The 26,262-nt window shown below is 42.5% G+C and overlaps 1 protein-coding gene across 1 annotated transcript in view; it reads right to left on the bottom strand.

The window, feature by feature from the left end:
- The window catches only part of PLB1 (phospholipase B1), a 180,606-nt gene that overhangs the window by 110,958 nt on the left and 43,386 nt on the right, over positions 1 to 26,262 (bottom strand). The window contains exons 16-20 of the mRNA XM_043980996.1: positions 15,939 to 15,997; positions 12,595 to 12,668; positions 10,974 to 11,017; positions 5,677 to 5,785; positions 2,100 to 2,151 (exon numbers count right to left, since the gene is read on the bottom strand). Of these exons, the coding sequence (XP_043836931.1) occupies positions 2,100 to 2,151; positions 5,677 to 5,785; positions 10,974 to 11,017; positions 12,595 to 12,668; positions 15,939 to 15,997 (338 nt within the window). The remainder of the gene's footprint in view (positions 1 to 2,099; positions 2,152 to 5,676; positions 5,786 to 10,973; positions 11,018 to 12,594; positions 12,669 to 15,938; positions 15,998 to 26,262) is intronic.

The following is a 26,262-nucleotide window of genomic DNA, read 5'->3' as shown; positions in this document are numbered from 1 at the left end:
AAGTACACCCCCTATGACACTGACAAACTCCTTTGGTGAACATATACCTCCCTGTTTGATGCCTCAGTTGATGATGTTGACACTGAAAATTATTGAACTAAACATATCTGTTGTGGAATCTTGAATAGTTAATCTTGGATGATATTAACACCTGAGTGGGATATATCTAGTCCAAGATTAGGTGGGTATGAAGCGATAGAGATAGAATTTGGATGAAAAAAAAACAAACAAACACCAGGCATTAAAGGCTTGGCAGCACTGGCTGGGTCAGAACCACTGGCCCTGCATGTGATTCTAATCGGCCACACCCAGTGAATAGACCAGTGCCTAGCTCAGTGCAGCCAAATCACTCAGGTGGACCTCACTCCCTCTGACACTGACACATGTCCTAACATGAATGCAGATGCCCACTCAGACAGAAGTATTCCTGGACCTCAGCCATGAAGAAGGGTGTGGAAGGGATCACCCATAATGGGAGTGGCATGATTTGGCAGGAGATTACTGCAAGAAGAGATGACACGAAGGGACTCTTCCACCTTAAGGGAGTCTGGGAAGGATGTTGTTCTCTACTGTCCTGGAAACCAGGATTTGCATTTTGAATAAAAAGGGAATGGCATTATCTCCTACTGAAGTCCTTTTGAAATAGCCCACCGAACCCCGAGAAAAGGAGCTCTGAGTAAAAGCATCATATAATTTAATATTGAGAACCAAGAGGTGGGTGGGGTTGTGCAGAAGACAATCCAACATGGAGGACTTGCTGAACAAGCTCACACTTTGAATTGCTTTTTGCCAAAGTTCAAAACACCCTCCCTCTTAGGAAGCCAAGAGACTTAGGGTGTGGTGAGCACAGGACAGGTTGGAAGGGCTTTTTCTTCTCTCTAGAGCAAACTGCTCTTTTCCAGACTTTGGATGCAGCACCATCCGGTGCCTTGGGAAGATTTTGCAAAGCCCTTGCTATCCCTTTATCCTGTCTCAGCTCTTTGTAACTTTAGTCTCTCTGATCTGTCCTTCTGAAAGAGGGAAAGGTGCAAAAGAATCAAGGGGAACAAACTAACAACGGCAACTGTAATGGTGGTAGCAGTCATACTGAAATGACTTCAAGACTTTGACAATACACGTTATTCAGGCACATTTCAATATCATCCAACTTTTATCCATTTCCTTTTTGACAGAGACCTGAGATTTCATCTGCTCACAAGAAAAAAAGATTTTCTCTGCCAATGCAAATCAGCAACTATTATGCAAGTTATAGTTTGAAGAGTTGCCTGCAGTACTGAGAAGTCCAATGACTTACCCAGGATCACACAGCCACCTTGTGGCAGAGACTGGTCTTGAACCCAGGTATTCCTGACTTTGAGGCCAGCTCTCCAGCCACTACTACATACTGCCTTTAAAATAAACCCATAACTTCTTAATGATTTTTTTCATCCATTTGGATGTGGCCCCAGGAAACATTTTAACAGGAGCTACTGGTCAACTTGGGGACAGCTGAGAAGAGAGAAGGGAGGGAGGCAGCTAGGTGGCACCATGGATAAAGCACCGGCCCTGGATTCAGGAGGTCCTGAGTTCAAATCCGGCCTCAGATACTTGACACTTACTAGCTGTGTGACCTTGGGCAAGTCACTTAACTCTCATTGCCCTGCCTAAAAAAAAAAAAGAGAGAGAGAGAGAGAGAGAGAGAGAGAAGGGAGGCCGTTTGTACAGAGAAGTGTAGGCTTCCGATGTCTTCAGTTTGAGACTTAGCTTGCTATCTATTCATCCAACTATCCATCCATGCATCCATGCATCCATCCACCCACCCATCCATTCATCCATTTATCCCACAACTGGCTTCCAGCTAGGTCTCCACCTGATTCCTCTGGCCTAGCATTTTATTCAAGGTAGTTCCATAATCAATAACTTAGGTTCCTTTCAATCATTCATTGAATTGGGGGCAGCTAGGTGGCGCAGTGGATAAAGCACCAGCCCTGGATTCAGGACGACCTGAGTTCAAATTCAGCCTCAGACACTTGACACTTATTAGCTGTGTGACCCTAGGCAAGTCACTTAACCCTCACTGCCCTGCCCCCCCCCAAATCATTCAATGAATCCATACTTACCGTATCATTCTTCATCAGATTCACCAATCTCCTAGCTTGGCTAGGCAGATCCCTACAATAACACAGAAAGGAGGATATTTTAGAAGTGATGATACCTTGAGATCACAAAGAGTAAGTTATAGTAGAGAGAATGTAGGAAAATGGTCCACAAAAGGAAGATCTTGCAAGAGGATGCCTGATGCACCTAAATTTAAGTGGAAGGTGAAAACACAAAGACCAAATGGATGGCAATGGAAATCCCTGTGTGGTCTCCTCTTCCACCCCTTGGGCCATTACATGATGTATTATAGCCTTTTCTGTTTTCTAAGTCAAACTTTTAAATCCTAGCACCAAAGGTGCCATATATTCACCCCAGTTTGGACATACCAAAGCTTCTTAGGCACTATAGGTTTAAGATAGCAAACTTATCCAATGAAGTCAATCTATGGGACATTAATGTGGGTAATTTTCCAAGAGGAAATTTCATAACATGGGGATGAAAGAGAGAGGACACTCTCTCTTGTGGGGATAGGGACCCATAGTGCCAGGCTTTGGCATCCCGAGGGCAGGATGAAGGTATCGGGTTTACAAGGGTGGGCATAGGAGGAAGACTGAGGAGGAAAGGGACCAGGAGTCCAGTAGAACTGTAATTTAACACTCATTAGATGCCTTCCTCTGCTATAAAATGCAGGAGGGATATTTCTTTCTTCCTAGTCCCGAGAGTTTTTCTACCTCATCTCTCTTCTCACCCTGGGTAATCCCTGAAAGTAGATGAGCATTCCTTGCCCCTGCCAACCCCCTTCCCCATCTATACCACTTAAAGAGATGCCTATGCCCACTTCTCTAACAAAGTTGCTTTTGTTGTTAAGGACATAGAAAACCAAAGATGTCTTGAGCTTGTGTGAACCAAAGAGAAGGTGAGCAGTATTTTCTGATGTGCAAAGAGGTAGTGGGGCATATGGAGTAGGGTGCTGGATTTAGAATGTTGAATTGAAGGTTTTAAGACCCAGGTTCAAGTCCCACCCCTGACACTAATTGTGAGGCCCTGGACAAGTTACTTAGTCTCTCTCAGCCTCAGTTTCCTCTTCTATAAAATGGGAACTGTAATACCTGTAGGCCCTATCTCATGGGGTTGTTATGAGGCTCAAAGGAGATAATGAAGATAAAATGCTTTACAAACTTTAAAGCATTAGATAAATGTCAGTGATTGGCTGAAACACACACATCTTAGGAAGAATTATGAATTTTACCCTTTTACCTTTTAAAGTCAAGTAACTTTTAGCTTATTAAACCAACTGGTTCATTCCAAGAATTAATTCCATGTTCAAGGAAGAATCATGCCCCAAAAGAAAAGAGGCCATATCCTTTGGATATACTAGCTTAAGTTGCCTCTTCATGTCTCAGTGTCTCTATCTGGGAAATGGAGAAAATAATAATTGCAAATCTATCATATGAAAACACTTTGAGGTTTGGGGAAGAAAAATTAATGCTGAAATCCACTGGATTAAATGACTACAGACAGCCCTCAGTTATCTGCTGGAGATGTTGATTCTTTGTAGGGAATATTTAATCCTGTGATGGCTTCCAGAGCCCAGCAGGCCTCGTGGCCACTTCCCCTTTAACATTCTCAACAGGTGTGGGCTCAGACAGAGAATGAAGCATAGTCTCAATATTATCTGCCACCAAATTAGGCAGCCAGGCCAGTCTGCTAGGGGAGGAAATCCCATAATTCTCAGCACAGCTTGAAAAAGCCTGGCACCTCTGTTAGCCTTGTGCCACTATTGCTCCTCTGGTGCAGAGGGTGAGGAAGTGGGTGGATCATTCTAGTATAGGTCACTGCTTCCAGATCTAATGATACCAAAGGACTCCAAGACCAAATCAATCTGTTCTATCAGTCCCTACCACCATTTAAATGACTTTCTACACATCTAAACACCCAGTTATGCTACATCATCAGATTTCTTAGGGCTGAAGAATAAGATTTCTGATTTTCTTAGGGGTTGGGGCCAGGGAAGGAATTTTAAAGCAATTAAGTTCAAGCTAATAGACATTTATTAAGCCTCTACTATGTGCAATATGGGACAGCTAGGTGGTACAGTGTCACTGGGCTTAGAACCAGGAAGACTCATCTTCATGAGTTCAAATCCTACCTCAGATACTTACTAGCTGTGTGACCTGGGCAAGTCACTTAATGCTGTTTGCCTGTTTCCTCAATAGTAAACTGAGCTGGAGAAGGAAATGGTAAACCACTCCAGTATCTTTGCCAAGAAAACCCCAAAATGAGGTCACAAAGAGTTGGACACAATTGGAACAACTCAACAATGAAAATGTACAAGCTACAAGGAAAGGGTTTTGGTTTTGGTTTGGTTTGGTTTCTCTTTTAACTGAGGCTGGCTGTTTTATTTCTTCACTGACAAGGCAACAAACCCAAAGCAAGACATTGACAGTCCTAAGGCTTGGAACTCACTGAGTCAAAGACTTCTCATCAGCCTGATTTCCTCTCGCCACCCAGGAGCAAAATGTGCAAAGCCCAATCCAAGCAGAGTATTTTTCATCCCTGACAATGGCATGGCCTATTAGAATCCCTTCTAGACATAGATCAGGGACCACCTTTCATACAAGGGTTTTGGTGATCATCCCTTCTCCCTCCCCACCCTCACTCATATCTTGAATTTATTTGACATCATTTTGTATACATTTATATATATACACCTTGCCTCTCCCCAAGAATGTAAGCTTTTTGAGGGCAAGAATTGTTTCACTTTTGTCTTTGTCATATTTTCAGCATCTGGCACTCAGTAGGCACTTAATAAATGCATGTGAACTGATCGATACATCGATGGGTAAATTAGGGCTTTGCTCTTGGTGGGGGGAGGGGCCTTCCTGTGTCAGAGAGGGCCCAAAGCAGCTGGTTTAGAAGAAAAGGAGCTGGGCTGAGAGTTATTAAGGAATTGCCGGGGTAGGAAAGAGCAGCTCACAGAATCTGGGATTAGGGTTACAGGTTAAGAATCCAAACCCTTCATTTTACATAGGAGGAAACTGAGGACCAGAGGTTAAGTGACTTGTCTAAGGTAACATAGTGAACATCTGGCAGGGGTGCAATTGGAACCCAAGTCCTCTGAATCCAAATCCAGCATGCTTTCCACGGCTCCTCAAATAAAAGCTACTGTCCTTGTGACCGCCACCCCCCCCCCACCAAAAAAAAAGTGTGGATGTATTCTAGAAATCAAATTTATTCTGATACCCAAACTTGGAGATTTCTTTATAGCTGATATACATTCACCTATACATGCATACACCAACATACACATAATGCCTATGCAACCACATAATGTACATGTTCATGAACATGTATACATGTATGTGTAAGCACAACACACCAGTGAACACATGATATACATATGATATACATACCCACACTAAACATGCTTGCTGCAATGAGCCAAGGGGTTCCCTCAGAGGGCATACCCCTGCTAGCCTGATGCTCATGGATCTCCCTTGTACAGAATCCCCACCTAACTCTACAGCCATAATCTAGGGCAGGCAGCTATCCTCTCTGGCTTTTTGCTTATTTGCCCCCAAGGCCACCTGTACTTACTCTGCTCGGGCTCCTGCCACTGCCTGGTTCAGGAAGGCTGCCGCACTGTTTTGGTTTCCAGTGCCCGTGGAGAAGCCAATCAGTGATGGGTTGAATTCCCTAAGGATGTCTATAAACATAAGGGCAAAAATATCAAGAATTCAATTCTGTATGAAGGCTTCCTGGGAAAGCAAGAGAGAGAAAGGAGAGAGAAAATAAAGATCCCCCAAATTTCTGGCCTCAAAGGGAATGCTGCCCACAGAAAATGCTCTTGAGGTTGTGAGAATCTGGGAAGCAGACGCTGAGGGGCACAAGGCAGGAAGCACAAGCCAGGGTGACAAGGCTCAAGGAGGCAACAGAACACAGTGGGTAGAGCCAGTCAAAAGGAGCTGGGCTCAGACTTTGGTGACCTTGGTCAAGTAATTCAACCTTTGTGGTCTTTGTTTTCCTCCTCCTCATTAAGAAGTTGGCCAAGATGACCTCTAAGTCTCCTTCCAGCACTGAATCTATAATCTTAGAGCTTAAGATCTAAATAAAAGAAATTCCATCTGTTTAGGAAAGGCTCATGGGGGTGGGGGTGGGGGCAGCTAGGTGGTACAGTGGATAAAGCACTGGCCCTGGTGTCATGAGGACCTGAGTTCAAATCTGACCTCAGATACTTGACACTTACTAGCTGTGTGACCCTGGGCAAGTCACTTAACCCCAATTGCCTCACTAAAAAAAAAAAAAAAATTATGGACAGACAGAGGTAATTTTTCCAGAGGAATACAAGCATGTGGCTTCTCTCATAGAATTATAAATTTAGATCTGGGAGGGAACATGGAGGTCATCAAATCTCAATACCCTCATTTTACAGGTGAGAAAACTGATCCCCAGAGGTGAAGTGTTTCACTTACCCAGGGTGATACAGCTAATGAGTATATGAAGCAGGATACAAACCTAGGTACAGCTGATTCCCAGTTGGGGGCTCTATCTACTCTACCACACTACCTCTCTATCCATACTGTAACAAGATCCAGATTACTTTCAATTACCAGAACAAGGGCCTAGAGGAATGTGGTATAGTAGAAAGTACTGAACATGGAGTTGTTACTGTTTTATTAAAAATAATAGTTAGGGGGCAGCTAGGTGGTGCAGTGGATAGAGCACCAGCTCTGGATTCAGGAGAACCTGAGTTCAAACCCAGCCTCAGATACTTGACACTTACTAGCTGTGTGACCCTGGGCAAGTCACTTAACCCTCACTGCCCCACAATACACACACACACACACACACACACACACACACACACACACACATACACGCATATATATATACATATATGTATATATGCATATGTATATATATAATTTTTTAAAATAATAGCTAGAATTTGTAGAGCCTCAAAAAGTCATAGTTCAGTTTTAAGCTTTAATAGCTTAAGCTAAATATCATTAATAGTTTGAACAAAATAACCTTAGTAACATAAACTAAAATAGTTTAACTGTATTGTGACTTTTTGGAAACCCTGTACAACACTTTAAGATTCACAAAACACTTTACAAACATTATCTTGTTTGATCCTCACCACAACCCTGGAACATAGGTGCTATTATTATTCCCATTTTATGTATGAGGTCTTTGATGCAGGATCACACAGCTAATAAATGTCTGAGGCCAGATTGGAACTCAGGTTTTCTTGATTGCAGGTCTTGCCTTCTCTATTTATGGGACCACCTGGCTGCTTCTGCCAGTTACTAGCTTCAAGAGCAAATCATTTAACCTTTCCAAGCCTCAGTTATTTCACCTTTTTAAAAATTTCACCTTTAAAACAAAGGGTTTAAATTTCTAAAGTCCTTCCCAGCCCCAAATCTCTGAACCTATGATGCTATGCTGCAACTGGCTTGATGCCAGAACAATAGAGATGCCAGCAGCTGGCTCTCCTGGAGTGATAAATCCCATCAGACACTAGCTGCATGCTGCATGCACAATCACTTGGGTCCTGAGAAACATAGAGGAATGAACTTTTCTAAAGCATTTTCCATCACTGCAGGTTTTCTCTGAGAAGGCAAAGAAAGGAGGTGATGGGGCTGAGGGCAACCAGAAATGCCATTTCATGAGATTCTTGGTCATCTCACCTCGAAGTGTTTGTGATGAACACAAACAAAGGAACAGACAGCCATAAAGACAGTGGCAGCTTATGTAACAATGTCTGCTCCAGTGGATGAAACAGAGAAATTCTAAGAAGAACCTGAGAACATACTTCAAGGTAATTTAAATTACACCTTAATACACAATGAGTCTACTGCAAAAGGAGGCGGATGAGAGAGAGAGAGAGAGCAGAAAAACTTAATTCAGGAGGAAGAGATAAATGAGGTCAAAGGCTTGTCAAATACATAGAAGGCTCACACCTCTACACAGTGCATATTTTAATGTAGCAAATTGGAAGGCATTAGACTTGTTGAGTGCTAAAGAACATCACAAAACCAAAACTGACTATAACATTAGATGCAGTTTCTTAAAAGAAAAGAAATTGGGGCAGCTAGGTGGTGCAGTGGATAGAGCACCAGCCCTGGAGTCAGGAGGACCTGAGTTTAAATATGGCCCCAGAAACTTGACACTTACTAGCTGTGTGACCCTGGGCAAGTCACTTAACCCCAATTGCCTCACCAAAAAAAAAGAAAAGAAAAGAAAAGAAATGACTAGTTACTGACTTAGGATTCATTTCAAGTCATCATCTCTGCATGCAGTCAGACCACTAACTGGTTAGAATATAAGTCAAACTTAACATTAAATTAAAAGAAAGGAAAAATATATGAAGATATTGTGTACAATTACAAGACAGAAATTCTAATGAACTATTAACTCTGAAAATTAGCAAATAGCTCTTCTATTATTTTTGATGATTAGCATTTATAAGAGTTGAATTAATATAAAATTGTTGTTTGTCCTTTGTTCTTGAAGAGGACCATAACATCAGGGTGATATCATGACTTGCAATGAATTGGATTTAAGTGAGGAAGAGCTATGCAAAGTCACCAACCTCACTCACTCCTCCAGAGCCAACTGGTTCCAGAGGCAAGATATGCATCAGGATGGCTGGAAATGGCCCCAGATATTTAAGGCAATTGGGGTTAAATGACTTGCCCAGAGTCACACAGCTTGTAAGTGTCTGAGGTTAGCTTTTAACTCAGGTCTTCCAATCTTCGGGGCCAGTGCTCTACCCACCGCACCATATACCTGCCCCAATCAGTACAAAGTATTCATAAAACAAAGTGGCAAATAGAGTCCACAAAACACCTAAGACAAAATATGCATTATCTTCTAGTTAAGAGAGACATGACAGCCTCCTACAAAAGGCCTTTCCTCATCACCCCAGCTAGCCAATGCTTCACCCATCCTAAAATGGCCTTGTGTAAATTTGTGTTGTTTAAACTTGCATTTACCTACATGTGCATTTTATCTTCCCTAATAAGGTATAAGTTCCTTGAGAAGAAAGATCCTTCCTTTTCTCTGTCTTTGTTTCCCTAGTGCTTACCAAAGACTATTTCTTTTCTACCTTTGTATTGCAAAGTGCTTATCCCAGTGTCTGGCACATGGTGGGCACTTAATAAATGCCTGGTGATTGACGGAAAACCAGCTGCTCTAGGCTTTAGCTAGCTCTTTAAGCTACAGCACACTCTGGGATGCTTAGCAGCAATGACGCTCTATAGGATGCTGATTGTACAGTGACTCACATTTACTGAGCATCCCAAATAATCCCTCAGCACCAGAGAAGCTTATTTATAGCTCATTTTTACAGACCTTGAAATGAAGAAGTCAGGGAATACATTTGGGCACAGAATCGTGCCTACTTAAAATTCCCAGAGTCTGGCTTGGGCTCCAAGCTCTCTGTCCTGGTCAGTTCTGTTTTCCCTTGGTTATGACATCACTTTCTCTTGTTAAGGATCAAAGTCTTAATAACAGGTTTTAAAATGGCTTAAAAATATCATAGGTTGCAAAGAAATATTATAAAGGGGGTAAAAACAAGGATATGTATATGTAGAATTCCCTTTATGTAGAATGGTAAGGATTTAGAAGGAGTATGACAGACTAGTCAGACTTTAAAAAGAAATGGAAAATAGTTTGCAGCTTGCACTGGGCCCCATATATGGCTATGTTTGCAGAGTGAGATCAAGATAACAGACTCTAGTCACCTCTCACTGCTGTGAAGGCAACATTACATATGATGTTAGATAGACACACTACATCACATCTAATAACGCCCCAGGCTTAGCTCTTTGTTTTTCCAGGGCTCAGGGTCCCAGTGCACCCAAATCATAATAGCACTACCACTCTAAGGGTGAGAATTTTCATTTATTTTTATAAGGAATCTAAGTACAAGGGGGTAAACACTCCCACCATCTTCCTCAATCATTCCCAACTCCTCCCCCCTCCCCCCCCACATCTCCTTCCCTCCCTCCTTCCTTCTTTCCCTAGATCTAGAGTTAAAGGGTATCTCAGAGCCCATCTAGTCCAACCACTCCATTAAACAAATGAAGTAATTGAGAGTGGCTGAGGTTAAATGACTTACCCAAGATCACACAGCAAAGTAAGTAATGGAGTCAGGGTTCAAACATGGGGTCTTCAGGCTCTAATGATGCCTGCCTGCTGCCTTCCCTTAGACTGTAAGCTCCTTGAGAGCAGGGACACAGTGTGTGTGTGTGTGTGTGTGTGTGTGTGTGTGTGTGTGTGTGTGTGTGTGTGTGTGTGTGTGTGTGTTGGGAGGAAGATACCCTTTTTATCCCCAGTGCTTAGGACAGTGCCTGTCACATAGTAGGTGCTTAATAAATGCTTGTAGACTCCAACTGCCCACTTTTTTCTCTTCGAATTATCTTCTCTTTCTTTTTGGGTCTCTCTCTTCATTTCTTTCCCAGACTAGAGGCAATTTGCAATATCCTGATTTTGCTCTGGGGCTGAACTCACTCTCCTCTCACTTAAGTTTAATAAACAGTCAGGTCATTCACCTGCCCACCAGTTCTCACAACCTCAATTACAGGCTCCATGCCAAAGCCCAACAAGCCCAGCCCAACTTGGGGGGGGGCGGGCAGGGAGGGGAGACTCCAGTGCCAACAGTGCACTGCCCCTGCAGCATCCTCCCCATGGGCAGCAGTTTCCTGGGTTGTGCCCCTGTGAAAGATGCCTCATGAGGAGTGCAGGGTGTGTCACAGCCTGCAGGGGGATGACCCGTTGCTACCAGATGCTTTGACTGGAGCTACCTGGGCTCCAGAGGCCAGTTGCCCCATAAATCACCCCAGCGCTCCCCAGCCCCCTCCAGGCACCACTGAACAGGTACTCACTTGCTAGGGTGGTGACGGTGCTGATGTTCTCATTCCCTCCAACACTGTTCCAAGGTGGGGGCGGGGTGGGAGGGGTGGGGGGAGAGAAAAAAGTAATCAGAAGGCCAGGAAAACAGAACCACACACTCAAAGAGCCACCTGCAGGACAAAAGACACCTTTTCTTCCTGGGTTAACTTTGTGCATTCATTCTGAGGTTACCCCTTCGAACTGTAGAAAGAATTCCCTCTCCCCTCCTACCTATTCTCCCCCAAATCTGACTTTGAAATATTCAGTTTGGGGGCAGCTAGGTGGTGCAGTGGATAGAGCACCGGCCCTGGAGTCAGGAGTACCTGAGTTCAAATCCGGCCTCAGACACTTAACACTTACTAGCTGTGTGACCCTGGGCAAGTCACTTAACCCCAATTGCCTCACTAAAAAAAAAAAAAAAGAAATATTCAGTTTGCATCAAAGATTTTTAGAACTGAGAGACACTTTCAGGGTCATCTAATTCAACCCTTCTCATTTTACAGATGAGGAAACTGAGGCCCAAGGAGGTTAATGAAGTGTCCAAGTTCATAAAGAGTAGAGCTGGGATTTACCCACAATTCTTTATCTTCTAATCCCGGGGTTTTCCTACCAAGACCCCTTTTGTTTACTGCGAGCTTGGGCCTTGGAGTAAGGAAACTAAACTGACCATCATTTTTATTTTGCCTTTGAAGCCATTTGCCTCTCTGGCTCTTGTGCTTGACAGGGGCTACCTAGCTTCAGCCTCCACATAATCATTATGGGGGTCAGGGAGGGGAGAGCCTCAGAGGAGGGGGGTGAGGATGTCAGCAATGAGTGCTAACTGTCTTCTTGCCTGGGGTCATTTCTTTTTGTTTTTGTTTTTGTTTTTGTTTTTTTAGTGAGGCAATTGGGGTTAAGTGACTTGCCCAGGATCACACAGCTAGTAAGTGTTAAGTGTCCGAGGCCGGATTTGAACCCAGGTACTCCTGACTCCAGGGCCGGTGCTTTATCCACTGCGCCACCTAGCTGCCCCCTGGGGTCATTTCTTTAGCAGAAGTCATGAAATTCAATGTAGCACAAATGCTGGACTCACTTGAAGTTATGGACCTGAATTTGAATCTCCTACGCTCTACTATAACCTAAGATATATTGTGCCAATCACATAAGCTCTGGGCCTCAGTATTTGCATCTGTAAAATAGGGTGGTTGTTGAGGACGCTTCCCGATCTCGAATTCTACGATTCTCTTGGAAGGGGCCAGAAGAGACTGATCTCTAGGATGCCTGGTAGTTGTGACAGTCTATGACACTCCTAAGGTCTGTAACAGGAAGAAATCCTTGCAAATAGTGGAGAGACCAGGTAGAGAGTCGCTGCAGGACTTTTCCAGGCCTGTACTTTCCTGTCTTCTATGGTTTGAACCTCAAATTAGTGCTCAGATCCCAGTCCCTATGCTTGGGGTAATGGATGACATTGTTCTGATGAGATGAGCCATTCATCAGGTTTTGTTCATGGTAGAGAACAGCCTGGCATCTCTTCCTTCCCTCTCTCCTCCAATTGTAGCCTCCTCCAACCCTCTCCTTATCTTCTAGAAACCTTGCCTTTATCTCTCACAAGGAGGTAAGGGAGGTGACACTCACCTCCAAGAGAGACCTCGGTATTGAGTTAAGACATCAAGGACATTGCCAGGACTGGATCCTGCCCCATTACCTGCCTGACATTGAGAAAGAAGGAAAAAGAGAAAAAGAGAGAGAGAGAGAGAGAGAGATCCTTAAAAGAAATCCAGTTGGTGCCACTTCTCCAGATACTCACATTCTTATTCTTGTCCATCCAAGAAGTGCTCATGTACATTTGGAAATGACAATCAACCATATCTAGTGTCAGTACTTATCCTTTCTACTCCTCAGAGGTCAAGCTCTTTGGACATGTCAACCCACATATTTAGAGATGGAAAGGGATTGGACCTGAACTTTCATTAGTATGAGAAACATTCTCTACCAATGGAGATCTATACCTTCTTGGCAACTTATAGCACTGAAAGGTTAAATGATTTGTCCAGGGTCACACAGCCAGTAGGTTCAAGACTTGAACCCAGCTCTCTCTGGCTCTGAGGCTTGAGTATCTGTCATCTTCTATACCACACTGACTCTCACAGAGGTTGCCTATGAGATTCCTCCCCTGTGACAGTCTTTATTAGGGGTGAGGGTGGGAAAGCAAGAATCAAACTTTCCTTTGACCTTTCTGCCCTGGTTTGGTGTCGAAAAATCTTTTTGTGAAAAGAAGGGTGTTTGTTAGCCAGGCCTGTCTTGCTTCACTACATATAGACACAATCTTTCAGAGAAGTTAAAAAACATTCTAAGCAGACACTTGGTAGGGGGTTAGCTGTGAGTACTGGCTGTCTTCCCACTTGGGCCAATTCTAGCTAAAGTTATAAAGTTCAAAGTGTGGTCAGTGGAAAGAGAATGGAAGCTGGAGTTATAGGACATGAGTTTGAATTCCACCTCGATCATTTACTACTGGAAAAGACCCAAAGGTTATTATTGATTTTGTTGAGTCATGTCCAACTCCTTGTGACCCCATCTGGGGTTTTCTTGGCAGATATACTGGAGTGGTTTGCCATTTCCTTCTCCAGCTCATTTTTACAGATGAGGAAACTGAGGCAAACAGGGTTAAAGTGACTTACCCAGGGTCACATGGCTAATATGTGTCTGAGACCATATTTGAACACAGATCTTCCTGACTCCAGGCCTGGCACTCTCTCCATTGAACCACCGGGCTGCCTGTCCTAGTACTAGCTCTATCATAAACTAACTGACTCAAGGCAAATCACTTTGCCCTTTCAGTGCCTGTGTCTTTCCATCTATAAAATGAGGGCACTGGATTAGATCAGGGCTTCTTACCCTGAGATCCAAGACTCCTTGGAGGGTCTATGGACTTGGATGGGAAAAAAGTTGCATCTTTATTTTCAATAACCAACAACTGAAATTTAGCATTTTCTTCCATCATGAATGTAGGTAACAAAATATCATTCTGTGAATAGGGTTGAGAGTCCATGTTCCAGACTGCCAAGGGGGTTCATGACACAAACAAGGTTAAGAGCCCTTGAGCTAAATTATCTCTAGGGTTCCTCCCAGGTCTAATACTCCACATCTTTCTAAGCACTCAAAGTTGGCAAATCATACTTTGGTTGTTTATTTTGTTTTGTTTCTGTTTGTGGGGCAATGAGGGTTAAGTGACTTGCCCAGGGTCACACAGCTAGTAAGTGTCAAGTGTCTGAGGTTGGATTTGATCTCAGGTCCTCCTGAATCCAGGGCCAGTGCTTTATCCACTGCACCACCTAGCTGCCCCCACAAATCACATTTTGTATAGGAATCTGGCCTCCTAAATAGTGGAGGGGAGGAAGTAAGCTCAGATCGATTGGTTTTCCCAGTATTCGTCCCCACCTACCCCATTCTCCAGTTTCCATGTTCAGGTCTTGCCAGGAACTATTGCCTCATTGAGGAAATTCCTTAGAGATCATTCAGAAAAAACCTATAAAACTTTGCTGACACCTGATGACTCATTCATTACATACCCTGAAAGGATGCTAAAGAAAGGAACTAGGAGGGCCAGCAATAAGTGGTGGGGCTGAGAACAAAAGCAGCTTCCATTGTTACTGCTGGGTGAGTAAGAGGTACATGCCAGCTGCCCCCCACCCCCAGGGAAATCCCTGAAAGCTGATGAAGAACCTTCTGCCCTTGCTAACTGGTGGAGGTCAATAGGGCATTCGTAGGGTGTCCAAACCTGTGCTGGGGGAGGGCTATCCAATTGCCTGCTGAAGACCCCTCATTAGGAGTTGCTTCCAAAGGAGCTCTGAATTCTCAATAAAAATGGATCAGATCTAGTAGTCTGAGAAATTTTCCTCTTGCATCCGGGGCCCTTCCCTATGTCCAGTTGCTTCTAGAGGACCTTGAGAACTTCCCAGAAGCTGGAGGGGTTAGAGAGGGCCTGTAGTTTTCTTTTAAAGAAGAGGTGGTGCAGAGTTAGGTACAAGTTAGTAGCATCACCCTCTCTTCCTACTGTCCTGCCCACTGAAGCAGCTCAGTGGTGTAGTGGTTAGAGCACTATAACTGGAGTTGGGAAGACCTGATTTCCAATCTGACCTCAGACATTTATTTGCTGTGTGACCCTGGACACATCACTTAGCTTCTTTATGCCTCAGTTTCCTCATCTGTAAAATACAGACAATAGCACCTAAATTCCAGACTTATTGTGAGGATCAAACAAAATTATATTTTGCAAATTTCAAGTGTTAGATAAATGTGAAGTATTAAATTTATGATTATTATCCTTGCTAACCCTTCATTCCTTATTATTATATACTACCAAAATACTTCTCCCTGTCATTTAAAGCCCTCTTCCTTTTCCCAGCCTTAGATTTCAGAACTACCTTCCTCCCCATCACCATAAACTGGCAGTGGCAGCTTCAGTGACTCCCTATTACCTCCAGAATAAAAGACAAATCACCAGTTTTGCACTTAAGATCTCTCACTGTCTGACTTCAGGCTATCTTTCCTGTCCTATTACACATATTCTGCCCCAGCCAAACCAGCCAATTTACTGGTTTCTGTATGGAACATTCAGTCTCCAACCTCTGAGCCTTTTCATGGGCTGTCACCCATGCTGAAATGCTCCCCTTCCTCATATCTGAGCTGGTAGTGCCGCACTCCTTGAAAATAGTTTCTTTCTATCTATCTATCTATCTATCTATCTATCTATCTATCTATCTATCTATCTATCATTATTATTTACTGATCCATATACATCTTATTACTACCCCAGTAGACCATAAACTCCTTATGGATTGATACCATGGTATTTTGGGGATTTTTGCCCCCAGAGCTTAACATAGAATCTAGAATACAGTAGGCACTTAATAAATGCTCATTGAATTGCATTGACCCCAGCTAGACACCTACTTCTTCCCCCAATGCAAACGACTTACAGTAAGTGAATCTCCCAGGGCTCCAATCACCTTGATGTCAGCAGGTCGCAAATTATGAACTGAAAAATAAAAATTAAATTATATTTTACATAAGGTATATGAATATAGTCCATGGAAAGAACTGGGGACTTAATATCAGCAAATCGGAAATGTAGCAATGGACAGTGGAAAAGAACGCTGGATTCGGACTTAGAAGATCGAACAAGTAAAGCCCTAGTTTGCAGTCAGATAAGATGGGTTCAAGAGCAGGCTCTACCACTTACTGTGTGACCTTGGGCATGTAACTTTCCTTCTCTGATACTTAGTGGGGAAGGTGGATTAGATAGTTTTCAAGGTTCCTTCTGAAATTCTTTAATCTGTGATACTACCTACTAGCAGAGTGATTATCCAAATTACCTCTCTGTGCCTTGGTTTCCTCATTTGCAAAATGGAGATGATACTTATTATACCAGCTCCCACATAGGATCTTTGTGAGGAAAGCACTTTGTAAATGGTATACATATGCATTAGAGTATACCCAAATCCACATTCTCATACGAATGAACTTTGTGATCATGGTCAATATTCCCTAAATGATTTACTCTTCGTAAATCATAGCTCAACCACCTGTTAACTATCATATCACATTCTCTGCATGGTGTGCTGAACTTGGAGTACTAAGAGCTAGATTCAAAACCCGACTCTGCATGACTGTGCTTCTCTTAACCAGTTGGAGTCACTGTTTTCTTATCCATGCAGAGAGGCATTTGGATGTTATGGTTCCTAAGGTCCCTTCCAGCTGCAAGTCCTACAATCACAATAGCTCTGTGGTCTCCTATAATGCCTACTCTGCCTTTCTCAATCATTCAATCAGTCAACAAACATTTGTCAAGCACCTACTACATGCCAGGCACTGAGGAAACAAAGAGAGGTAAAAAACAATACCAGCTCCAGAAGAGCTCACAGTTTAACAGGGAGAGACAACATGTAAATAACTATGTGTACACAAGCTCTAAGCAAGATTAATTAGGAATAATCAACCAAGGAAAGCATTAGATTTAACAGGGATTTGGGAAAGACTTCTACTAGATGGTGGATTTTAGCTGGGACCTGCCTGCATGTCAGAAGGAGACTCCCAAGATGCCTCACTCACTTTGGGGGGGGGGCGGGGCAATGAGGGTTAAGTGATTTGCCCAGGATCACACAGCTAGTAAGTGTCAAGTGTCTGAGGTCAAATTTGAACTCAGGTCCTCTTGAATCCAGGGCCTGTGCTTTATATACACTGTGCCACCTAGCTGCCCCTGCCTCCCTCACATTTAAGGAGGGTCATAGACACTGGGGTTACAGATAAGGCTTATTGGTTTAGTTATCAGTCAGTCAGTCAACTGGCATTTATTAAGCACCTACTATGTGGCAAGTACTAGAGATACAAAAATTGTATAGATAGCAATAGACTGCAAAAAATCAGTCCCTACTCTCAAGGAACTCACAATTTAATGGTGAGACATTATGCAAACAATTATGTACAAACAAGAGGTATACAAGGTAAATTGGAGACAATCCACAGGGAGAAGGCACCAGCATTAAGAGGGATCTGGGAAGGTTTCTTATGGCCATTGCCCAGGAGAGAAACTAATAGAAGACCTAAGAACTTTGTCTCCAAGGAGGCTCACTTTCTCCTGGCAAAGAGCAACCATATTTCATTAAACATGAAACAGTAGGGGCAGCTAGGTGGCACAGTAGATAAAGCACTGGCCCTGGATTCAGGAGGACCTGAGTTCAAATCTGGCCTCAGACACTTGACACTTATTAGCTGTGTGACCCTGGGCAAGTCACTTAACCCTCATTGCCAAAACAAACAAACAAACAACAACAAAACATGAAGCAATTTTTTTAAAAGGCAGCTAGATTGCACAGTGGATAAAGCACCAGCCCTGGATTCAGGAGGACCTGAGTTCAAATCTGGCCTCAGATACTTGACACTTGCTGGCTGTGTGACCCTGGGCAAGTCACTTAACCCCTGTTGCCCCACCAAAAAGAAAAGAAAAGAAAAGACTGATGTTTCACCATTAGTTCTTCCTACACAGCACATGTAAAAATACTAACACCATTTATTAATAAGGATGGGGCTAGGAACTGGACCTATGATTTTACTGATACAAGGAACCCCCCCCCACAATGAGGACATTTCTTCAGATATTTTCTAGTCCAGTCTCCCATAGGGCTAATGTAGGTTGGTCCCTTCTTGGTAACATAAGAGTCATACCTTTGCCTCAAATACTGAGAGGTCACACCCAGGGTCACAAAGCTAGTAATAACTCACATTTATAAGGCTCACAAAGCACTTTCCTCCCAGCCATCTAGTAAAGGAGGTAATGCAATTGTTACTATTGTTTCCTTTGCTGGATCCATACCGACACCCTCTCTGGTTACTGCCTTCTAGGTTCTTGCTTTTTACCTGTTAGTATTTCATGCTTGTGACATGTTTCTTGAAGCATAACTTCAATTAATGTGGCTAGTCATGACAAATAAGAATAGGCCTCCAGGTCAAGGGACTAGAAGGTAAACAGCCAGACCTCAAAAAAGTCAGAATATGGGCAAGACAAGACTGGCACTAAAGATCCACTATTGTACCTGCACCTGCATTACTTTCTTCACTGGTGGTCCCTACCATCCCAGGAGCCTCTGAGTGAATACCCAGAAGTGGCAGAGAGAAAAGGCTTTATAGATTTCTTTTTTTTTTCAGCAATCAGGGATAAGTGACTTCCCCAGGGTCACACAGCTAGTGTCAAGTATCTGAGGCTGGATTTGAACTGAGGTCCTCCTGACTCCAGAGCCAGTACTCTATCCACTGCTCCATCTAGCTGCCCCTGACTTTATAGATTTCTAAACCTACCCTCTAGGTTGCCCCCCCCCCCCCCCCCCCCCCCCCCCCCCCCCCCCCGTCTCTCTAGAGATCATGTGTGATCCATTTGCCAGTGAAAGGGGCGGTGGAAGTTAACTAGATCACTTACCCATTTAAAAGGGGAGGGGGGGAGGAAAACCTCACTCAGACTTTCCCTCTTATCTCTTTTGAAATTTCCCTCAAAGATATTAAGTCATCCATAGAATGAAAAGAGTTTGACCTGTTATCTGAAAATATAAGTTAAAACTATTTTAGGTTGACTTGATTCCTGGTTTAGGTCTGTTAATATCACGGAGACCACAGATAGCTAGAGGCACAGCCCAGAGATACTGTGTTTTATGGCTGATCCTAGGAGGAAAGGACAACTAAATGATAAGATTAAATCTGGGGGCTGATTAGCTGAACACCATCTGGTAATGTAACATCCATACAAAATGACAGTATGTTGATAGATACATCACTAGAACATTCAAGATCTTGCAGATTTCTCAGATGGGAGGTTTTGGACTTTTATCAGAAGATAGATTGCATACCATAATTTAAGCTCACATTGATTTACAGAATTATTTTCATACATTATCTCATTTGATCCCCATAATAAACCAGTTAGGGATATGCTGTTATTAGCCCCAATTCACACATGAAGAAATTGAGGGAAGCAATGTGGCACCATAGAAAGTTAGAGAATTTGATTCAGCTCCTACCTTTAAGGCTTTGGACAGGTCATTTAGCCTCTCTAGAACTCAGTTTCCTCATTTGTAAGATGAGAGAATTGAACTAGTCTCTAAGGTTTCTTCAATTATCTCTCCTTGATCCATTTTCAAGGTCAGTTGTTTTCTGTCTATAAGATATTTCACATTTTCTTCTATTTTTTCCCAGTCTTTTAACTTTGTTTTATTGTCATTAGCTTCCAGTTATCCAATTCTAATTCTAAAGGAGTTATTTTTTTCAGTGAAGGTTTGTATCTCTTTTACCATTTGGCCATTTTTTTTTCTTAAGGAGTTATCTTTCTTCAGTAATTTTTGCTCTCTTTTACCAAGCTGTTAATTCTCTCTCTCTCTCTCTCTCTCTCTCTCTCTCTCTCTCTCTTGGTTTTGTGAGTCAATTGGGGTTAAGTGACTTGCTCAGGGTCACACAGCTAGTAAGTGTTAAGTGTCTGAGTCTGGATTTGAACTCAGGTCCTCCTGACTCCAGGGCCAGTGCTTTATCCACTGCCCCACCTAGCTGCCCCTGTTAATTCTCTTTTCATAACTTTCTCTCATGGTTCTCATTTCCCCCCATTTCCCCCTCTACCACTCTTACTTGATTAAAACCTTTTTGGGGGCAGGGCTTTTTAAAAAAATCTATTTCTTTAGCTCTCCAAGGAATTCTTGTTGGGTTGGTCTCCAATCTGGATTTTTCTTTAAAGCATTGCTTGGGGGCAGCTAGGTGGCACAGTGGACAGAGCACCGGCCCTGGATTCAGGAGGACCTGAGTTCAAATCCAGCCTCAGACACTTAACACTTACTAGCTGTGTGACCCTGGGCAAGTCACTTAACCCCAACTGCCTCACCAAAAAAAAAAAAAAAGAGAAGGTCAGGGAAGTATTAAGTGTCTGAGACCGGATTTGAACTCAGGTACTAGTTTTAGCTATTATTTTTGTTTTTGTTTTTCTGCAGGGAAATGAGGGCTAAGTGACTTGCCCAGGGTCACACAGCTAATAAGTGTCAAGTGTCTGAGGCCGGATTTGAACTCAGGTCCTCCTGAATCCAGGACTGGTGCTTTATCCACTACACCACCCTAGCTGCCCCAGCCCATTTCTTAATTTCATGTTAGAATTGGGTTCTGCTCACCTGGAGATGGGGAGGGAAATGACTGACCTGAATGCCTGGAACTATGACCTGAAACTGGGTAAAGGGTGACAGAGCTGCCAGAGGTCCCCCTGGGATCTCTTTCTGACCACATGTTCAGTTTCCTTACTGTCCCTGGGCTCTGGGCTACTGCCCACTGCTGCTGCCCAGCTCACAGCAAATGCCTGTTTTGTCAATTCCAGACCTATCTACTTTCCTAAACTGTCCTAGGTTGCAAAATTGACATTTTCCTCACTTTCCCATTCAGCATTTGGTTTGATTTATTCTCTATGTTGAGGAAGAAGTTTTGGGGGATCCATGGAACACTTGCTAAGCTGACTCTGCCATTTTGCTCCTTTATGAGGTTTCTTCCATCTCTAGATCTATGATCTAATTAGGTTAAGACAAGTTAAAGTACTTTCAAAAAGATTTGAACCCAGAACTCAAGTCCAGCCTCCAAATCCAATGTTTTTTTCTACTGAACCATGTTGCCTCTTTGTAACAAAGTGTCATGGGTAACGGAAAACTTTGCCACTTAGGATATATGGGAAATTGTCACCTATATATTAAAAGTTCAATCCAGGAAAGAGATTTGGAGGGATTTGAACTCTAATAACTGGGGGAAGCCTCTACAGTTTATTGTTTTGTCTTTTCTAATTTGGAGGGGGTGGTTAAGGGAGTTTAAGCTATATCACTTAAAACCAAGAGGATCTGGATGCAGAAAAGACGGCAGTCTACTCTTTACTATTCACAAGTCAGGCCTTCCAAACTTACTCACCTGCTCCTAAGATAACATCAACAATGGTGGTGAACTAATTGCCTCGGTTAAAGGAGCTTTGTTTTGGAGAACAAGGGGATTATTGGGCTCATTTCCTTCCTCTGATCTATTCCAGGAGGGGCTCCCTTTACTAAGCAGAGGTTGTTGAGCAGAAGGGTTGACAGGTGAGCTGGAAGAGCCAGATGGAAAAAGGTTGAAGATTACCTAACATCTTTTGTACCTTTGACTTTTTTTGCATGTTTCTCACAAAATATCGGGCAATGTATTGGATTCTCTGGCCAAACCAGGGAGAACCTTGGAAATCATCCAGCCAAACATTCTCTATTCACAGATAAAAACCAGAACAAACAAACAAACAACAAAAAAAAACCCCTGAGGCCCAGAGAAATTAGGTGATTTGACCAAAGTCACATAGCCAAAAAGTATCGGGGATGGGATTAGAACCCACTTCCAAATCCAGCATTCTTTCCACCAGCTAGGGAAGAAGTAATTTAAAAGAGTTTGAATTCATTGGAGGTAGGCAGCTTTTCCCATCATTCCCCCCAAATGTACCATCCTTTCTTGATCCCAAAATAGATTGGGTCACAAAACCCTCAAACATTTGGATAAACAGCTTCGTGGTCTACATAGAGAATTATATAGCTAGCTAAGAATGAAAAGTCCCCAATAAACTAATATGAAAAAGCAGATTGGAGGTAGTGGAAATTCTGGGGTCTATAGAGATTAAAGAGTTCTAACAGGAAATACCAGAGTAGAATGGGTATTAAAGAGTCTGTCTTCTCTTTTCTCCTTTAGGGAATTGAATAACATATATTTATTTATATCTTCCTCTTCAGACCTTTCTTTTCAAATGTCAACTGATGCAAATGAGAGTCCAGTAGGCTTCTTATCACAGATAAGAATTACTTTTTTTTTTTGCAGGGTTAAGTGACTTGCCCAGAATTACAGAGCTAGTAAGTGTCAAGTATCTGAAGTCACATTTGAACTCAGGTCCTCCTGAATCCAGTACCAGTGCTTTTATCTACTGTACCACCAGCTGACCTCAAGAATTACTCTGGAACCTCCATTCACTGCCTGGGCTTGAAATCAGACGAGGTCTGTGTTATGATTGTGCGAGTAACACTTCTTGTTCAGTCATTCAGTCCTGTCCAACTCTTTGTGACCCTATAGATGATGGCATTTTCTTGGCAAGGATACTGGAGTGGTTTGCCATTTCCTTCTCCAGTGGATTTAGGCAAACAAAGGTTAAGTGACTTGCTCAGGGTCACATAGCTAGTATGTGTGGGAGGTCAGATTTGAATGCAGGTCTTCCTGACTCCAGGCCACATGCTCTATTTGCTGTTCCACCTAGTTAGCCAGTACCACCTGTGGTGATTTGGGGCAAGTCAACTTCTCTGGGCTTCAGTTACTCCCCTGTGAAATTTGGATAAAAATGGCTATCCTACTTGTCTCCCAGGGATATGTAAGAATCAGAAGATCACAGTATCCCAGAATGAGAACAGAAAGGAACTTCAGAGGTCATCTTGCCCAAACCCCTCATGTTATAGTTGGGGAAATTGAACCCAGTAAGAGGAAGTCACTTCCCTCGGGTCGCACAGAAAGTGTGGCAAAACCAGAATTCAAACCAAGGTCGTGTGGCTCCAAAGTCAGCATTCTTTCCAATGTGCCACTCTGCCTCCTCTAATATTTGTGAAGTGCTTTGTAAACCTCAAAGGGCTGTTTAATTGTAAGCTCTTTTCATCTCTGCATTTTCACTGTCTGCCTAACTTTGATCAACAGGGTCAAACAAGTCATCTGAGGGACTTGGGAAAGACTTGTGAAATATAAATGAAAGTTAACAAGCCATCTCCCGCCTTTTACGGATCTCACTTGTGGGAACCACGCCCAATTGTCAATGCAGCCCCAATTTCTCAGTGCCTACACTTCCCTCCCATATTGTCCTGTCCTTTAAACTTTAGTGCACTCTGTTCATATAGGAGACCTCCTTTGACTCACTGGAAACAAGGAGGGTTATGGAATTGATGAAATAGCAATAGGAATAGGAGGGAGGAAGCTAGGAGGAAGCTATATACCATCTTACTATTCCCATCCTGCAGGATGCAAATACTTTATTCCTCTGCTCATTGGGAAAAACTTTAAGTCAGCCAAGGGGTCCCCTTGAGATCCAAATCACATCATGGAAACTCTGGTAATGTAAAATATCATGAGTGTGTAAGGAACCTGTGAACTAATGGAGAGAAAGTTCAGCCTCTGACTCAGCAAAACCTGGGTTAAAGTGCTACTGCCTCTGACGCAAGTCACTTAGTACCTTCTGCCATCTCTCTACAGCTTTCTTTTGCAGAGTATCTATGGATTTGCATTGGTGGAAGGCATTTCCTTTTTGAGAGTTCCTTACCATCAGTGAACTCACATATCTGACATACACAAAAAGTAATTAGATAAAGCACTGGCCCTGAAGTCAGGAGGACCTGAGTTCAAATCCGGCCTCAAACACTTGACACTAGCTATATGACCTTAAGCAAGTCACTTAACCCCAATTGCCTCACCAAAAAAAAAAAACATAAAAAAATAATTAGAAAGTTTCCCACATGAGTAGTATTGAAATGTTTTACATGATTGCATGTATGTAAACTCTATTAAATTGCTTAATATTTTGGTGGAGGTGAAGGAGGGAGGAGGAGAAAATTTGGAACTCAAAATTTTTTTTAAAAAGTTAAAATTTGTCTAGAAGTAATTGGAAAAATAAAATACTATTAAAAAGTTATATAACAATACAAATATATAATGTATAGGTTTACAAAAGTTGCCAAGTTTATGTAAGTATGCATAGGGAGAGGTAAGAGGGTAGCAATATTTTTTCCTCGTTAGCTAGTACTAAACCTCGATTCAAAAAGACCCAGATTCACACTTGTGTAACCTTAAGAAAGTTGCATAATCTCCATAAGACTCAATTTCCTTACCTATATAGAAAGGGGGTGGGGACAGCTGGTTGGTATGGTAAATACAGCACTGATCCTAGAGTCAGGAAGACCCAAGTCCAACCTCGGAAAGGTACTAGCTGTGTGACCCTGGGCAAGTCACTTAACCCTGTTTGTCTCAGTTTTCTCATCTGTAAAATGAGCTAGAAGGAAATGGCAAACTACTCCAGTATCTTTGCCAAGAAAGCCCCAAATGGAGTCATGAAAAGTTGGACATGAATGAAATGACTGAACAACAACACCATCATCAAATAGGGGTGACAATGCCTATAGTACCTACTTCCCAGAGTTCCTGGGAGGATCAAATGAGATAATATAAATAAAAGAACTTTCATCTTCACCATAAAATGACAAAGGATTGAGACAACTCTAATTTACCAAGTACTTCTCATCCCAAAGAAACCACTGGCTCATAGAACTATCTAAGGCAACCACAACTCTCCAAAATGGATTGGAGTGAGAATCACAGCTTGCCAAAGACTCAATCCACTTGATATTCCCAGAGCTCATGTTTCCAAGCAAAACTCAGATCAGGTTATGCTGTTCATCTTGGGAAAACCACCAATTTCTGTTCTTAAAAGTAAAAACAGGCTCTTTGGAAATTGTTTTCTGAAGATAAAAAAGCCACCAAAAGGTATTAGTTTAAAAGCTCTTATGGGGCAGCTAGGTGACACAGTAGATAAAGCACCAACCCTGAATTCAGGAGGACTCAATTTCAAATTCGGTCTCAGGCACTTGACACTTACTAGCTGTGTGACCCTGGGCAAGTCACTTAACCCTCATGGTGGGGTGGGGCAGGACATCACTATAACAATCTACAATGAAAAGAAAATTAGGGTCCCCAACAAATGGGATTGTTGGAATGCTCTACTCCAGTTTCCCACTCATTAGGACTTGACAGCTCTAAATTTATTTATTTGTTTGTTTGTTTATTTATTTATTAATTTATTTTGGCCATCCCGCACCTGTCACCATAACATCTTATATCTTCTAGTACTGAGATTTCTCTCTCATTTTATATGGTCAAATGTCAGGAGTCTTCAGAGTCAGATAAGGAAAGAAGCTCATATCTTATCTGAGCGAAAATGTTAAGTACAAGACCTTGACTTGAAGATAACTTTTGTCATCTTGGAACACAGATGATCTAGGTAGGTAGCCAAAGTGTACTTTCAGGCTAAAAAGATTAGGAGAGGGATAACTCTAATTGAGTTAAAGAATATCTCTTACTAAATCACAGGGACAACTGAGAATTATCTCCACATGAAGGTCTTAATTCTTTAAGAACTATCAAAGGAGATAATATTTGTAAAGACGTTAGCACAGTATCTGGAAGTAATAGGTACTAATAAAAACATTCCCTTCCCTCTTGCCCTCCCAACCCCACTTCTTCCATTAGAAAGGTCTCTATCCTAAGCACTTAACAGTACCTCACACATGGTAAGCACTTGATAAATGCTTGTTGACTGAGTCTAAGATCTAGGTTCTAGGTAAAGTGAAAGCCTGGGTACTTGATTTACTTCACCCACACTTAACTCAAGGATAATGGAAAAACTTTCTCTAGTTTTGAGATATGTCATGCCAACAAGACACACAACAGACCCTGAGATCAGTTCTCTGAACTGAAATTCTGTCTTCTCAGCATCCTGTCAACCTCCTGAGAGCTTGGTCAGTGGAGAGAGTGACTTTTCTAAACTCTAAGTTTCTAGAAGACCAGGCCCTCATCTTAGACTTCTTTTCTATACCCAGGACCTCCCAGCAAGGTGGTTTACACAAAGGGCTCAGTTACTATTTCCTAGAGGCAAGATGGAGCTATTTCTAGACCTAGAGATCTTAGTATATAAATCCTGCCTCTAAC

Source organism: Dromiciops gliroides, chromosome 2, assembly GCF_019393635.1.
Source record: "Dromiciops gliroides isolate mDroGli1 chromosome 2, mDroGli1.pri, whole genome shotgun sequence".
NCBI lineage: Eukaryota > Metazoa > Chordata > Mammalia > Microbiotheria > Microbiotheriidae > Dromiciops > Dromiciops gliroides.
The sequence above is the reverse complement of the archived record's forward strand: the minus strand, read 5'-3'. Positions and strand labels throughout refer to the sequence as shown.